The 17,584-nt window shown below is 38.6% G+C and overlaps 1 protein-coding gene across 4 annotated transcripts in view; it reads right to left on the bottom strand.

Annotated features, from left to right (window-relative positions):
- The window catches only part of TNS3 (tensin 3), a 200,180-nt gene that overhangs the window by 36,109 nt on the left and 146,487 nt on the right, over positions 1-17,584 (bottom strand). For 3 of the 4 annotated variants that reach the window (XM_026841769.1, XM_026841770.1, XM_026841768.1), the window contains 3 exons: positions 11,706-11,884; positions 11,234-11,352; positions 11,066-11,151 (listed from right to left, as the gene is read on the bottom strand). In XM_026841769.1, the coding sequence (XP_026697570.1) occupies positions 11,066-11,151; positions 11,234-11,352; positions 11,706-11,884 (384 nt within the window). The remainder of the gene's footprint in view (positions 1-11,065; positions 11,152-11,233; positions 11,353-11,705; positions 11,885-17,584) is intronic. The other variant, XM_026841767.1, reaches the window with a different exon arrangement.

Genomic DNA, 17,584 nt, shown 5'->3' with positions numbered 1-17,584 from the left:
GCTGAAACTTTAAAGCCAGTAGATATGAAGGGCCATACTGAAATGCATAGAAAAGTTAGGAAGGGGAGGGGGGTGTTGGATGTCTCAGGTGAGGAACTGAGTTCAGGCGAGCTGCAGTTGGAGAGATACCACCATCCCAAAAGGAAAAGGTCTGTTATTTGGCAAGCAGAATTGGTTTCATAGCTGTGGCAGGCTTTGCACAGAGACAAGGATCAGGTCCTCCATTCTCTGCTAGGTATTTACTCACATAGCAAGCCCTGTGTACAGTTCTCCTAGGTAAAGTGCCCAAGATTCCAAGTTTCATCAGAACCACCACACTGCAAGATCTATCCGAAGTAGCTTAAAATACAGAGCTTGAATTGTAACATGCACCTTCCTCCAACAGAAAACCTTGCTGGAGGGTGACTCTGTTACTATCCTCAGATGCAGATCTGGCAAAATCCACAATCTGTGGAGGAATGGCATATGTTTCCCTTCTATTCCTGTGATTGACAGAAACGTGGGAGTCAATCTCAAGGGACAGTGCATTTCAGATTTTGTCTACTAGTTGTCTGAGTATGAATGGCTTTGTGAAATAATGTGCCTAACTTAAGTACAGAAAAACACAGACTAATTCCGTTTTCTCCTCTTTTGCAAGAGGGAATAAACATGTAGAGAACTAACACAAGGGAGAACAGCATCTTAAAAACATAGAGCAATATGCCCTTTGAACTGTGAACACTTAGGTGGGTCTGAATGCGTATTGCCTCTGCATCCTCAGGATTTCAATTTTGAAATTACAGAACACCTTTAATTTGTGAATGCAGCAGCCTTCCCAGGCATGAAAACACAGGATCATTTTAAGACTTTAACTGTTTTGAAAAGGTGTGCTCAGAGCCGTACGTCAGCTTTTGGAGCTTTCTCCTCCTTCAGCCTTCCCTCAAACTACATGGATTACTCTGGCACATCACAGTCATCAAATGCCACGTCATATAGAGGGAGGCCTCACCCTGGAAACTTTGAAAAAGCTTGTTTCATGTAATCATAGCAAGGGAAGTAGTCGTTCCCATGGATTTTTGCTAATTTAAGCTTTTCCAGACAAATGGACTAGTAACCTCTCAAAAAATGCATACTACTCACATGCACTGCTAACTAGCATCAACAGGTACATGTAAAAACAATCCACATCTGCTAGACTGCCCCCTCCTCCAATCCTGTATTTCTGTTAAACTGCTGATAAATTTCTGTCAATGGTTTCTCTCTTGCATCTTCAGAATAAGCAAAAGTTAGTGGTGAACGACTTCACAGTTTCAGATTTTTCTCTTCTTCATGTATGTGTAAGACATTACTCATACACTTCAATGAATACATACGTAGATAGCTATTGGTCAAATGACAGATTTATGTGGGGAAATGCATGACATTTTCCTACTGAAAGGGAAAAAATAAAAACTAAACTCTCTAAAACTTAGTGCTTCAGAAACCTGTCAAGTAACCAATTTTTCACTGGTTCTTAGGGAAAAAAAGGAACAAACCACACCAAAAAACCCACCACCACCACCACTCACCAGTGTATTATCACGGTATATTTTCAGCTGAAGACACGTATCTGCTTTGAGAACATGATCAAAAGTTACAACACTGAAGGCTTCTATAAATACATTTTTTCCTGGGTAATAATTAGGTTATGTAAACAACATTTTTGGGGGACATTTACTACTTCAGAATTACACTGTTTATTCTATTGCCTGAATTTTAGAAGGTCTCGTAGATACCAGTGAAGGTAACAAAAAACCTGTGTTCAGCACCTTTGGAAATGCCATCATCTTTTCAGCTAATAGGTGCATATTCCAAGTACAGTCAGTTATCTTGGATGGCAAATATACAAAACCCTTAAATGAATAAATACCAGATAATGCTAGTGCTTTCTCTCAAGAGAAAATGCTTTTGGACTAGAGCTACAGGAAGGATGTAAGCTGCACACTGCACAATTGAACTTTCAGATGTATTGCTGGTGAATGGAATTCAAAGCCCCAGGGCACAAGCCTGTATTTGCAATGTAATAGATGGGAAATGCCAGCTTTGGAAGAATCACGTTTATTTGGTCACCTAAGGCTAGGTAATAAACATTGCACAAGGGAGGTTTTATGCTACTGTAGAAAGCTGACAATTCCAGATCAAAGGAATATTTTTACACGAGTTTTACACTTATAGACTTTAAAGTAGTCTAATAGAGTTAGCCCTTTATCCTCTATCCTATTCAGAGGACCTCCTCTAAATCAGGCCACAGATTTGAATTCGAGTCTTCCTCCTTTGAGAAGCCTGCTCTACCGTTATTCTAACTCGTATTAAATAGTAATGTGCATGACCTAAGCCAGAAAAAGAAATCCGGCTCAAAGATTTCAGACTTGCACAGGAAAGTCTGGTCCAAGTTCTGCTGGTAATTATGCAAAAGAAGGAGACAACCTTGGATATCTCCCATGACATGAATATACAAACTGCCTATTAGATTAGATGGAAGAAGCTCCTCATCCTTCTAAATGTGATTTAAAAAATAGCTAAGATTTAGGTTCAGCTGGTGGAAAAATGGAGAAGGCAATTGCGCATGTAAATGCCACTGGCTTTAACAGCACAACCGTACAGACCTTTCAAGACCTGGGTGTTCACATATAACGTCAGTGCATTGAAGACACAATATTTATTTTGCTGGTTGCAATGCTGATGCCCACTGAACTCACAGCTCTCAGCACAGGGCAGTGGGAGTAGGAGGAGTACTTCTCAGACTCTAAAATGCCAGAGCTGCAACTGTCAGTGATAACACTCCCCTTGCTTTGGTATTCTCTTCTGGCAACCCATGGGCCTTTTCTGACCTTCTTTTCCTCTCAGAGTCACTCAACCTGAAGTTTCCAAAATGCATCAATTTCCCAAATTAAGTCTGAAAACAGTTCTCTGACATTCAGGTATTCCCAAGTAGATGCACTAAGAGACTCGTAAACTGGTGCTTAGCAATGATCCAAATAGACTGGTTATATAGTATGCCCCCTAACAGAGCGAATATAAATTGGAATGTAATTTCTAGAATGAGTATTGCATACAGAGGACATATTTTGAAAATATTCAAGATTCCCCATTTTCTTTTCTAATGTTTTCTTAAACTTTGTCTGCTTTTTCAAACATTCTTTATAATAAATTCATTGCCAAAGTATTTGTGGCAATTGAACGCAGGCAGGCAGAGTTTTCAAACTGCTAGGCTGCCACTCAGACATAGAAATAAATGGTAACATGAAAAAAATAAAATCTAAGCACGGCAGAACCATTTTCATTAACATTATACTTTGCTGTTTCATATAGTGTTTGAGCTTGATCTTGATCTTAAATTTCAAGGGATGTGAGTGCAGTACAATCGTGGTCCTCTTACACAGGTCTCAGCTTTCATTAAAATCCACAATTTCTGCATACCTTAGTAGAAGGCAGCTTTATTGAGTGTGTCGTCTCCCAACTAAGCATCAAATCAGTTTGCAGGCATCCTTCAAAAGCACTGAATGAAAGGTGTTAATACACTCTTTTGACCAGATATGAAAGCACTGGAATAACAACAATAATAAAAGAAAGCCACAAGTACTGTGTAATCTCAAACTATTTTAAAAATATTCCCACTGTTGTCCAGAACAAAAAAAATATTTTGCTAATCTCTGAATAACATTTCGTTGTGACCAAGTCTTACTTTGGCAGCAGGTGCTTCCATTACCGCAGTACAGCACAGACATGTGGGTCACTCAAGGCCACTAATTCCCAGACAGTCTTTGAAGAGCTTGGGAGCATCTGCAACGCAGGCTTTGAAGACAGAATCAAAGCCTTAATATTATGTGGCTGTCAACTGCCAAGATATGCAGTGAAGAGAGTTTCTAGTGGACTGTACTGCCAAGCATGCAGGTGCTGTTTTTTGTCTTGTGGCTGGTTCCAGTTTTTCTCATTTAATAACTCCTTCTGAAAAGGAGTTTCAATGTTTCATTTTAAATTCAGTGCTATAAAAAGTGAGTCAAGACCAAACAAATAGTAGACAGACTGGATTCAAGTGAGGTGCCACAAATAAGGGATGAAGTCTACAGGGTGGGTCTTCTTGAAGGAGAACCTATCAGCGGTTATTTACTTTAATGGTATTAGCATGGGACTGCGGAGCAGTCAGACCTGTTGACCTACCGCTAATGGAAGACATAACGTGTAAGACTTTAAAGGTGTCCAAAGCTAAAAACATTACTACATATGAACTCCTGTAGGGCAGCATTTTTGTCACAAGATCTACCATTCCTTTAAGACAGTTCAACATTTGACTTGAGGACAAGATGAGCGGGTGACAAAGTGGAGAGCTTGTTTCTACATTTAAGCTCCCTGCCGCTTGGATACTCATTTCCCTGCGGGAAAAGTTAATTCATATTTGCTATTTTAGGTAGAAGACTCCATGTAACTTTTCAGCAGTGTCTTGGCTCAAATGGATAATGCAAACAGTGCTGGCCAGCCTCCAATAAGGCTATTAACTTTCCCTTTCTAGAGAGCTAGTCTCAGTTCTTGTATTTGGTTATCAATCAGCAATTACTCACAGGGAATGAAGTGTCATCCAGTAAAACCAAGACAAAAGGGCAATTTCAATACTTTCACTGTAGGTAAAACACGGTATAAACCAGAAAGTCTTTCCAAATCAGGATGTGATACACTCTCCAAGGCAATTTTAACCCTGTATGATGCAGCTTAAAGCTCGTTCTGATCTGCAATCACAGTATTTCTGTCCAGGTGGATATCCTGCTACAAAAGCGAGGGTGGGAAGACGAGGAGACAGTGACTAGCTTCACTTATCTCTTCAGATGTCTGAAGCACCTAACCATCCTCTTTGGGTTTTCTGGGGTTTTTAACATTCTACAGGATTACAGAGCAGCTGGAATTACATACATGTGCACTAGATTATGAGTTCTGCTGGCACTCAAAATATTTTCTACGACCATACGTAGCACTTGAATTTGTATCATTTTCAACATGATGTTCAACGTGTAACTCACACCAAACCCCGTCCCTTACAGAAGATTAGCTCCTGGGGCCATAAGAACATTTTACCCTGAAGTATCTTTGTCTTGACATAAGCATCAGATTTAAAGAATCGTTAATTCTGTGGTCAGACACAACACTGGCTACAAACCAAAATATATTCAAATTACAGTATCCAAAACCAATGCAAGACAGAGTATACTTTAGACAGTGAGCCTTCTTATGAAAATTCAGTAATAAAAATGGCATCTTTTGTCAGCTTTAACGCATCAGCCAAAGAAAAACACATTTATATTGTCCCAGTTTCTTCATCACATACTATCTTCCATAGACTTGGCATTCCATAGCTTTTTATACTCAGGTGTGTAAATTTGTATTCCTTACTCCTGTGAAACAGTGACGTTAGAATTTCTAATGAATGGCTAAAATATGTACATGATTTTGTAAAGTTTTATGTAGAAACACATAACATGGCTATAAACAAAAACCAGTACAGTTAGCTAAATGGATTAACCTCTAAACTGTTTCATTCTTATCTCTAAACCAGAGTATAAAGCTTTGGTAAGTTAGTCAGTGTACGCTGGGAGAGTACATCCTATTAAAATCTTAGCCAAACTGAGTGGAGGGAAAAAAGCTCAATTAAAGCTCACTACTGCACAGCCTAGTTGTAGACAAAGTATTTTGGTTAATATCACTCACTAAAAGCAGGCATAGACTACAAGCGTTTCAAGTTATTTTTGGTTTCAGTTTGGTTCTTCTGTTACAACATTTTTTCACCATTCAGACTGATATGAATTAAATGAAACTGTCAGTCTGTCCAGCACACAAGATGGAACATTATTACCTTTGCTGGCTTTAGATTAACAGACTGAAATTGCTGATAATAAGAATTGCTTCCTTCTCCGCAGGCCACAGAAGGTAAAAAATTTTGATGTTTTTATTTGAAAGACATGTTAAGAACTTTATTATAATCAGTGGTGCAAGAAGAAGGAGGTCCATGACAATAAAGGCTTGAAAATACATCAAGTAATCTCCAAACGTTATGCAATAAAAAGTTTGTATAAAGGTTAATTTTACTGAGCTGAATATGTCAATGAAAGTAATCCAGGGAGGAAAAAGTGTGACACAGATGATAGCACCTTTTGTTTACTTCAGTGTTTACAACAGCCAAGAAGTGGCCTATGCTTTACGGCATAAAGCCTATGACTATGCTTTATGGCATTCCACAAGCTCTTTCTGAAAGACCAGATTAAGGTCATGTTGGTAGGTAGTATCCAAACAGAACTGAGTCCTTTCCTACTTGCTCCTGAAGCTTATGAAGGCTTCATATGCACTAGTAAATGCTCTATCTTATAGTAACTAAGAAACATTAACTGTTTTGTTATACAAATATGGTGGAGATGAGCACTGTATCTAGTCACAAAATAAACATGGTCAAGGTCAGTTGCAGGACATTGAATAACATAACACAGACCTTGTCTATCTGCCTTGTAGCAAACTTTATAAATTTCTTGTCTCTACTTGGATTTTTTTATTGCTTATTAATTAGCCTCAATGTTTAAAACAGGAAAAAAAAAATAATCACAAAACTAACAAAAGAAAACAACCCCAAACCCCAAAATTACAAGAGCAAAAAACCAAAATGCACGTTTCTTTCCAGGAGGACAGAGCTTGTGATAACCATCCACTGAAGTGGATGCACTGATGAGCTAAGCCAATAAACCCAGATAATGGAAAAGTTCTATACTTATCTCTTGCTTTGGACATGTATACCTTACACAAACAGTTAAGGGCATGAGAGGAAGGCAGGTATAAAAATATTTCATATTGTGAAGAAAGTTTTGCACATCATAAACTGAAAATTTTTCCCTCTCACGAATTAGTATCACTTTTATTTCCTATGCTACTAAGCCTCCTGACACAGAAGAATTTTCATTTCAGAACCTTGACTATTTTTTAATCGAATTAAGCAATATTTATTTCCCTTGCAACTCAGTGACTGGAAGAAATTACAATCCTGGAATAACAGCATGAAATTACAACAGTATAAAATTATAACCAGTAATATAATTATGCAGTAATGAGGATATCAGGTTGTGGTTTTGCCTTCCAAGAGATTTATGAAACACTCATCACTCTAATGGGTGATCTAACAGAGTAATCCTATATTAGTCAATAAGGGGAAGTCAGGATTACAATGTCTCTGTGTCAGATAAAAACAGAGTCTGTATGAGAAAAAACATGGAAATACACAAGTGTCTGGTCTTGAAGAGTTCCATAACAGCATGAGGAGAAAAGACCTTTTGACAACTTTTAGAAAGGATGCAGCTCATATGTGTAACACAAGCTTTGAGTACAGTACCTAGGCTAACCTCCATGATGGTATAAAAAGTCAAGGCAATATACATACTTGAAGGCTCTGAAATTCCTCATACCAGTTAACATCCCACCATATGCACTGCTTGAACTACACAAGTTTACTTAGGCTGTTCAGAAAAGATGGAAAAACAGGACATCACGTCTTCTCTTTTTCAGTACATGGATAAAGGATTATAGACAATCTTCCCTTGTTACACAGATCCCTGTCTTCTGCCATGAGACAGTGACTGTTTGTGAGTGCAGATTTTCTGCAAAACTCTGCCTATGCTTTGGCCAGTGCTGAAGAAGGGGCAGCTCCTCACGTCGAGCCTGAGGGGGTGGAGTGGCAAGGGTGGTTAGCCAGAGTTCAGTCCTCTGGCAAAGAGCTTGCTACAGTTTTATTTGTTACTCTATATACAAAGGGACTTCAATTAGCTCTATGGTGTTTGAGACAAGAGAGCCTTTATAAGCTTCAAAATGGCCTACAAATAGTGCTTCTGTTCCTTCACTAATGTGTGGGACTCTCCCATGGGACATACAATGGCTATTGTGTTGCTCAGAGAGCTCTATCTGGGTTCTATCTGGAGCCTGCTTTTTTTGTTGGATATTTATAAAATTAGCCAATTTATAGACTGCTCAAGTTTGTCTTAAGAAACAAGGTGTCTTTTAAAAGATATCTCAGAATGAACTCCGTGAGTAAAGTGAGGAAAAGGGTAATGAAGCCATGGCAGCAAGTGATCACTGGAACAGCAGCGCTGGCACAGAAGGACTGGATGCCTGAATACAGACTGAGGGAGGTTAAACTTGCTCCCGTCTGAGAAAGAACAAGGCTTTGGAAAGAAACCCTGCTCTTTATAGCTGGCACAGGCAGGGCATCTTAAAGAAATGTCTGGGGAGAAAGAAAAGATAGGGCATAGCTAATGAATGGGAGACAGATATGTAACAACACTGAACTGACTTTCCCTAACTAAGTGGTTTCACCTTGAAAGAAAATTAAGATTTCTAGGGCTAACAGAGCATCATTTTATACAGGATTGTCAGGCTTCAGTAAAGATAGTGCCCTTCAATAAATAGTTTAAGAATCAGAATTAGGTGTGCTCAAGTTACAAGGTACACAGTTTATGACAAGAACAACTTACAAAAGAACAGATAATTTTATCATTGACTAGATGTCATTGTAAATTTTGAATACAGAATACACAAAACCATGCATTTTTCTTTTAAGATACATACTTTTATATACTTTTCTAAAACTACAGTAGTTCTCTCTTGATATAAGTGCTAACTACACTTAAAGCTGTTCTCTAGAAGGAAGTGAGGAGGAAATGACAGTAATATATCCAGATAATTGGTAGCCAGATGTTACAGCATCCTAACTACTAACTTGGAATGCAGATAAGCAGCAAAGTTATGATGCAGAACAAAACAATTTTGAATTCAAGAGTGATCTGAACCGAGACAAAAGGGGCAATATCTTAATGGCAGAAATTAAAAGCCCAGAGGCAGTGACTCCAAAGGATTCAATTTGTTGAAAATCTCTGGAGAAGTTCAGTATGTTTCCCAATTTCTACCAAAATAAAAACCATAAAAGCATTTAAAAGAAGAGCAAGGCTGCAAAGTAAAGTACTAAAAATTTGGTCTTTAAGAATTCTTGTGAAGTACATACTGTTAGAATCACTCTTGTCGCATGTGCATCAGAGCAGTCTCAACCACAGCAACAGCCACTTCTGTTCCCTTGGCCCCATTCAACACACAAAACACAACACTCTTACTCTGGTCATGAATTAGGGATTGGTAGCAAAAGTAATGAGAAGACATCTTCTTTTTGCCAAAATCAGAAGACACAGAAGCAAGTAAATACAGTAAATAGATACTGTAGATAAAGGCAATAAATAAAGTAGAATAGTGAAGGGGAAAAAGAGAAAATAAAGAAGTATTTAATGCAGGATTCTAATACTGCTTCTGTCAATAGAAGTTGCTGTGCTCTGGTGGGAAAGTCACCCAACTAACATTTCTTAGAAGTGCTCACTAGTAGTGTATTGCATTTTTTCTAGCTGACTCACCTCACACACCTTCAACTTCAGTATCAAAGTACATTATGTTTGTGGCTAAAACCAAAGCTACATGGAGCTGAGCAATTAACCTGTAGCATTCCGTATGTCTTGAGCATAATTTTTAAAGGGGCATTCAAAGAGCTAATTACCTGCTTTGGTCTAGAGTAATTATTTTCAGTGTTCCATCAACTGAGTTAATTCTGCCAGCATATAGAATTAGCAGGAGAATCACCAATAAAAGAGAGAAATACAATGAAAGGCACAAAATTTTCCAGGGTGAGCCCTAACTCTTAGCAATAGTGATGGAAGTCATTTAACAGCAGTGTTCAGTAGACTAACTCCATGCAAGCAGCCTGTAACTGATCTGTTGAAGCTGCCCTCAGGAGGATACCTGCCACTAACTGTTTAAGAGTTGAGGGAGTTCAGCAACTGACCAAAAAGATATCTTGAACTGGGTAGAAGATTGCTTTATTACTAAAGATAATTTTATTCTGTATTGAAGTTACTTGCTTTTAATAACTGTTTAATGAGGCAAATTAAACAGGAAGGTTTTTTTCCCCAAAGTTAAAACCACAACACTGTAACAATTCTTTCATCAAAATCGACTATCAAATTTATTGGAAACTCTACTATCTTGATCAACTTCTCTACAGCCTAAGACGACAGTCATAATCTAAGCAATAAAACACGTGTATATGTAGATATACACATGAATTATCATCTGAACATCTTCTAATGCATACAATTTAATGAAGGTCTGTGATTTTTATTCAGGTTTTAAATAATCTATGTTGGGTTCCTTTTATGTCCAGCACTTTCTGATGGAGTCACATGAAATACTTCTTTTTAAACACTGCTTGAAAATAATTTCACACAAAAGAGATGACAGCTAACAATAGCTTTGCTGCCATTTTTATCAGCAAAGAGTTAAGACCGCAAAGGAGAATCCTTTATTAATAAAATTCATAGCTAGATCACATTAAATTTTTAACCATGTAATCATCTATTACCAACTACTTTTCCATGCTTGAGTATTTACAAACTTTACTGTGGCAAAAAAACCTCCAGAACATTCATTGCTTTGATTAAGGATCTCCTTGGCTTGAGCACAGCTACTGCCAAGCTCTACTGTCAGCTTCATTTGCCTGGGAAGACCACAACATGTGTGTCATCCCTCTTTTCTCAGATGGAGACAAAACCTACTAAAAAAAATCAAAAAGAACTCAAGTCTCTTGACAGTACTATTTTCATATTATCAAATATCAGCAGAGAGACTGTGGAACACTGAAACCACTGAAACCAGAGCACGAGAGCAGGATGGCCTCAAATACTGAATTGCATTTCCTTTTATTGCCATGATGCAACTGCCTAATGGCTCCACACTGATTTTTGACACTGAACGTGAACACAGGACTCCCTGTTGTTATTTAATGACATTAAATCTTTCTTGGGTAATTCTTCAGTTTACTTCTTTTCAGTATGATTAAAATAGCACTGCTAAATTCTGTTTCTCTGACAGGCACGTGTCTAAATTCACCGGTTATATGTCCTACTTATAAAGGAATAACCAACTGTTGCATTGGTTGCCTTCATACACAGTTCAGTTTCAAATTACTTAAGAAGTAGTGGTATCTTACCAGGACTGGTTCTGTACAGCTCAGATGGGCTGCTGACCTTCTGGCTGGAGGGAATCTGCTGATGGTATAGCAGAGGTGTTTTCGCTATGAGAGAAGAAAAAGTACAATTCCTCTTCAGTAACAGCTAAAACGTTAATAGTGCTATTAAAAGAGACAGGTATCTTCTTACCATATGACGCCTCTGGTGACAGAGGAAAAGCTGGTGTGGATGGGACAGTTTCATTTCCATTTTTTGTTGGGGAGAAGATCCCCCCATCTAGTTCATCTTGATAACATGCAACAGCCATCTAGGAAGGGCACAAAAAAGCAAAATTACAGTGTGGGAATTCCCACTTAACTCTACAATACAGTGGGGGATTTTTCATCAGTTTACTGAAGGTTTCATATAATCTCATCCACCATTCCAGAAGCGAGATCTTGGAACACTGAAAACATGCAAACACACAGAGAGAACAAGAGCAGGACATCCTTAAACACTGAATTGCCTTTTTGAGATAACTACAGTCATTTGTTGTTCTTACTGCCACTATGCAACTGCCCAATTGCTTCACATTGATTCTGGACACTGCACATGAACATGGGATTCCCTATCGGCCATTCACTTCAATAAATATTTACTGAAAAATTCTTCATTGTTTACCTCCTTGGTCTCCCCTACAGGAATTGGTGATCCTGGATTTACAGCCTTGTCAGTAGCAGACGACTTCATCCACCCACTCCGGTTATACGATGGCTGCCCAGGGACATCATTGTCATACTGCCCAATACTTAACTTTCTGATCCTTCCTCCTGCTGCATCATCATCTTGCGTACCTGTTGCTGAAAACAAATAGAAAAAACGATTGATTAATTAATTTTTTTTTTTTTTTTTTAGTTAGAGCTGTTAAAACAAACTTCACTATTGTACCTTCAGTGATTCTGTTCCAGGGTGCTCATGAAATAACTGGTTTCATAACTGCTTTGCAAAACCACACAGGTGGGGAAAAAAACCCAGTAAGTTGTAGTTAGCCTTGCTACACAAGTGGGAACGTATTTGCAGTACACCTGGTTCCAGAGGAGTGAAGCGGTAGGCTCCTACTGACGCGGGTATTTGGAAGCAGTTACCTCAGTGCCAGCGGCAGCGCCTGCCAGGAGGGGCCGCTGCGGTCAGTCAAATGGGAAACCTCTCTCCATCCCTAACACAGCAGCTCTCGGCAGCAAAACCACTGCAGTTTTCCAGGACTGCATTTTCCCCGGAAAAACAGCTTCTTTTTAGTTACCACAGACCCTCCCTGGCCCTTATAAACCCAGCTCGCTATACACCTTTCATGACACATATGGCAATCACACTTAAGTGCAAATATTAGATAGCAAATTAGGTATTAGATATACACAGGAGTTGTAACCTTTTGGAATCTGAGGAACGGAGCACAGGTCTAAACTGAGCCAGCAAAACAATCCAGGCTATTCAAGGGCATAAAGCAGTATTTGTTTCCAAAGTTACTATTAAGACAGTGTCATTAGATACAGCTTTATGATTAGCAGGACTTTATGCTTCTTTAAGAAAGGCACAGCATACTTCCCTGCAGTTGTGCTTTTTCCACCCTTCACTGTATCTTATTTGTAAGAATAAATCAATGATAAGGATCCCACAGTGGTCCTTACTGTGTAGCCACAGGACAGTACAAAAATAACTGTATGTATAAAATCAGATATTCCTCCGAGAGTTTTTATTGTCTGTAAGTGCAAAAAGATCTTTAAGAATTAGTTATTTCTCTTAAAAGAGCTGAGAATTTATAAAAGGATTTATTTTCATTGTTTGGTGTCATTTAAACTATTAGAGTAATTTCCAGCTGTAGGTATGTTGTGGCCAGCAGGGACAGGGAAGGGATCTGACCCCTGGACTCGGCACTGGTGAGGCCGCCCCTCGATTCCTGTGTTCAGTTTTGGGCCCCTCACTACAAAAAGGACATTGAATGACTCGAGCGTGTCCAGAGAAGGGCAACGCAGCTGGTGCAGGGTCTGGAGCACAGGTCGTACGGGGAGCGGCTGAGGGAACTGGGGGTGTTTAGTCTGGAGAAGAGGAGGCTGAGGGGAGACCTCATCGCCCTCTACAGCTACCTGAAAGGAGGTTGCAGAGAGCTGGGGATGATTCTCTTTAACCAAGTAACAAACGACAGGACAAGAGGGAATGGCCTCAAGTTGCACCAGGGAAAGTTTAGACCAGATATTAGGAAGAATTCTTTTACAGAACAGGTTGTTAGGCGTTGGAAGGGGCTGCCCAGGGCAGTGGTGGAGTCCCCATCCCTGGAGGTGTTTAAGAGTTGGGTTGACATAGCGCTGAGGGATGTGGTGTAGTTGGGAACTGTCAGTGCTAGATTAAAAGTTGGACTGGATGATCTTCAAGGTTTTTTTCAACCTTGATGATTCTGTGATTAAGCACATCTCCTACACACCCTGATCATGGAGGTGTAACAGCAGGACTGTAAAATGTGCCCTTCTTCTAAACCAGCAAGAGGGCTGAACCAGCCACTTTGGTAGAGAAAGAAAATATTGTACACATTCCACGTACATCCATTTCCTAATCTGAAGTAGCTGACAGAACCCAAGGTGTACAAAGTGTAAGTGCCTGTATTATATAAATTTCATCTTGATTATACAGCACAATTATAAAGCATCAATGCACAAATAGGTTTCTGTAGAGGAGAACAGTGCTTAAGTAATTCTGCACTGACTTACATATGTATCAATCTGAATAACTTACTAGCAAGTAGTGCATTATCTTATAAATATTAATAAATCTCTTGTAAGACTACAGAATTGGACACTTGGAAAAATTCAGCCCTGCTACCATCAAAGTCAGTGTGATAGTAACTCCCACTAAAGCAAATAAATAAATAAATAAATAAATAAATAAATAACCCCGTTGATCACTTTGGAAAATTCCACCAATAGGGTTACATTTCAAGGTCAAAATTTAGCCAGTTATTTTATCAAGATAAACGTACCTAGCACATTTTGGAAAGGACAGCTGAGAATCTGTTTTTATGGTACAACTTCGAAAGCTAAAATAATTTTTAAGCATCCATGCTTTAAACACTTATTTAACCCTTTTTCCCCAACTAGAAAATTTATGTGTGGTCTTTCAGGTGGAAAGAGTATCTTCTGAAGACCCTATGAGCAAAAAAAAATGCATCAAACAAGATCTTCAAAGCCAGAAAAGGACATGAAATTCTAAGTATGTTCCAAACCTCCTAAGTGATACTGAAAAGTCATGAAGATTTCTACTGAAATTGGAGATGCTTAGGAATGTAGATAGAGTTCAGACTACTCCAGAATTCACTAACTCTTTGCATTAGAATTCTTTTTTTATTTATAATTTCTGTAAAGAGTGGGAATCACTGTTTGGAGTCTCAGCCTTCAAACAGACCATCTGAGACCAGGGACTCCCAGTCCCACTGCTCCTCCACAAGCAGGCAATGAGAGCCAGGAACAGCACATGAGAGTTTCACTCCAGTTGTACCCAAGTTATTAAGGTAAGGCAACGTCTTTCTGAACGCGCTTGTCCTACTTAATAGAGCTGCATGAGACTGCTTTATAAGAGAGCATGTCTACCTTTTGGTTGGGTCAAAACAGACAAAGTTTAGCACAGATTTTACTTATCATGCCAATGAGAGGGCTTCATCATCAATGATATACGTACACTCATATCATTAGTATTCATACATTTGTGAAGCTGGTGATTTCTGTGAAGTTACTATAGCCCTCAAAGCTGCAAACAGGTATCTCAGGGAAACTAGACATTTTCCTTTTAACAGACTGGAAGTGCTTTATGTATCAAATTCCCAGCAGATGTTGGATGACAGAAGGGAGAAGTTGAGCTGATATATTGCCATAAATCTTAAAGCAAATAACTTCAATCTAAGAGATTAAAATTAAGTCAGCAAAAAATGATTTTAACTTATTAGTTAAATGCATGTACTTCAGAGCCACCTCACTTAATGAAACAGATATTTAGAGTTATTAATTTAAAAGGTGTCTTTTCAGTGTAAGTGTCAGGAGCCAAGACTTCCTAGAAGTCACATAATTTGTTTTTGTTCTTGTAGTTTAGCCAAGCTTTTGGCAGAGCTTCATAAATATCCCAGGAGCACATTTTTTTTTTTCTTTGAAGGCATTCTGTATACTCTCATTTCTCTCTTTTCTCTTGTGAACTACAAAATATTTTGTTCTCCCTGAAGAACAAATAGTAACACTTCAACAGATTGGCATCAGAACATCAGGCATTTATCTTGTCAGATGGCTATCACCATGCCAATGCCACAGCTAACAGAAGCATGGCCAGTGGCTAAAGGTTAATCTCTTTCTTTAGCTGCTTAGCTTTCCCAGAGTACTATTGAGAGGTATTTATAACTGTTAGGAAGAAAACAACATTAAGTTAAAATTTTTGTCTGCAGTGGCATGTCAACAACAGTGCTCTATCTCATGTATTAGTAGTTGTCCCAGCTAAACTTCAAAAACCATTAAGTCTTCATATGTTATACATGTTTGTATTTACTGAATGCATGAGGCACACCATTGAAAAGGTCCACATTTACTTTCAGTTATCACAACAGCTCGTAAGATGATGCTTCCATGTTTCCACCTGATTCACAGGGCTTGTGGGCTAGCCTCAAAACCAGCTTTAAATGAGAGTGGGGCAAATACAGGATACATAGTAGGACTCTAGGAAGAACTTTTCTTGTGGAGGTGGTAAAAGAAGTTGGACTGATAGGCCTTCTGCCCATTATAGAAGTTCTTAATGTTTGTAAACGAGAATTACCAGACTTTTCCAAAACCCAGCATAGCCCATCAAAGACCTTCCCTTAACTTCCACCTAGTTTGTACTACAGCAAACTGTGCAAATTACAAACTGGAAACCCCTTAAAAAAAGATGATTATTAAACAAAGTTCAGAAGAAATATAAAAGGTTCACCATCTTGTTGTTTACCAATCTATAAGGGACTCTAAATAACATTATGGCTTTATGAATTAAGAGGTACAATCACCCTTAAAGATCTGAATATTACTTGAGGCCACTCAATTGTCCTTCTGTTCCTCTGCACTGTTCTTCTTGATATTTTTTTTTTCTTTTTAAACAAAAGCAATGTACTACACAAAAGACTTATATAAACCCTACATATAAATTTATTTAAAGTGGTTTAAGGGGCTAAAAAAGATTATGATACATTCAATCACAACAGGATAAAACTGCTTTAGAGTCTCCAGATTCCCAAGTTATGCTGGTTACCACCACAAATACTACAAAACATATTTAGTAGTTATTTATCCCTTGTAAGGCTCTATAATAATTTGCTCTCCTCCTTTATTATTAAGGAATCAGAATAGAAGAGAATATAATGTTTCAGTTGGAAGGGACCTAACAATGATCATCTAGTCCAACGGCCTAACCAATTCAGGGTTGATTAAAAGGGTTTGACCATTCTCTCAATAGAGAAGTGCTTCCTAATGTCAAGTCTGAACCTCCCCCGATGGATGCAGCTCTAAGCCATTCCCGCACATCCTGGCACTGGGTACCAGAGAAGAAAGCTCAGCACCTCCCCCTTCACTTCCCCTCCTCAGGAAGCTGTAGAGAGCAATGAGGTCGCCCCTTAGCCTCCCTAGACCTTTGGTAGATGATCGAGAGGGGTCCTGCCATAATATCTGCTAACTCCTTCAGTACTCTGGGATGAATCCCATCAGGCCCCATGAACTTGTGAGCATTCAGCTGATGCCTTACAGTTTCAGTGTCCACAAGTGGAAAGTCACTGTTCCCACACTCATGATCCTCCAACTTGGGGGACCAGGCAGCCTGGTCTGACACTGTTATTAAAGACTGAGGCAAAAAAAGTACTGAATGTCTCTGCTTTTTATTCATCCCTATTAGTCAGGTGACCATCTTAATGTATCAGTTCAGTGAGGGACTAGGACTATTATATGGATTCCTGCAAATGAAATTAAAGACTTAATTGACAAGGATTTAGTTTACATTTACAAAACTCTATGGTTTTCTGGTTAAGAAATGCATCTAAGTGGTATTTTGGTATTTCAAAATAATCTATAAATTTCAGAATACCATTAAAGTAATTTGAAATTCCAAAAGGTAAAATTAACTTTGTGTTTATCCTTACAGCCTAAAAGGCATGGAGGCTAAGGAGGATATGAAGAGGAAAAGGTGGTTGCAGGAACCTTATGGGAAGTGACAAAAATCTTTTTTATGGCCATGCATGTGAAATGAACAAACAGTTCACATTAAGGAAAAAAAAAGTAGGGAACTCCCTTATACTCCTATTCTATCACAATCACAAACCAAGCTTTTACAGTTTAGATAACTATCCTTGACTTGTAGTGGCCACTCAACTAGTCAAATGTCTTTAAAAAAAAAAGTGTTGGGTCCCCATTTTTCCCAAATTTTATATCTGTTTTAACTTCTTTAGCACCACTTACCTTGTACATTGCACAACCAGAGGTCACTCTTCACAACAGAAATACCACTGATAATAT

This window comes from Athene cunicularia (assembly GCF_003259725.1).
Source record: "Athene cunicularia isolate RWA chromosome 2 unlocalized genomic scaffold, athCun1 chr2_part1, whole genome shotgun sequence".
NCBI lineage: Eukaryota > Metazoa > Chordata > Aves > Strigiformes > Strigidae > Athene > Athene cunicularia.
This window is presented reverse-complemented; position numbering and strand designations above follow the sequence as displayed.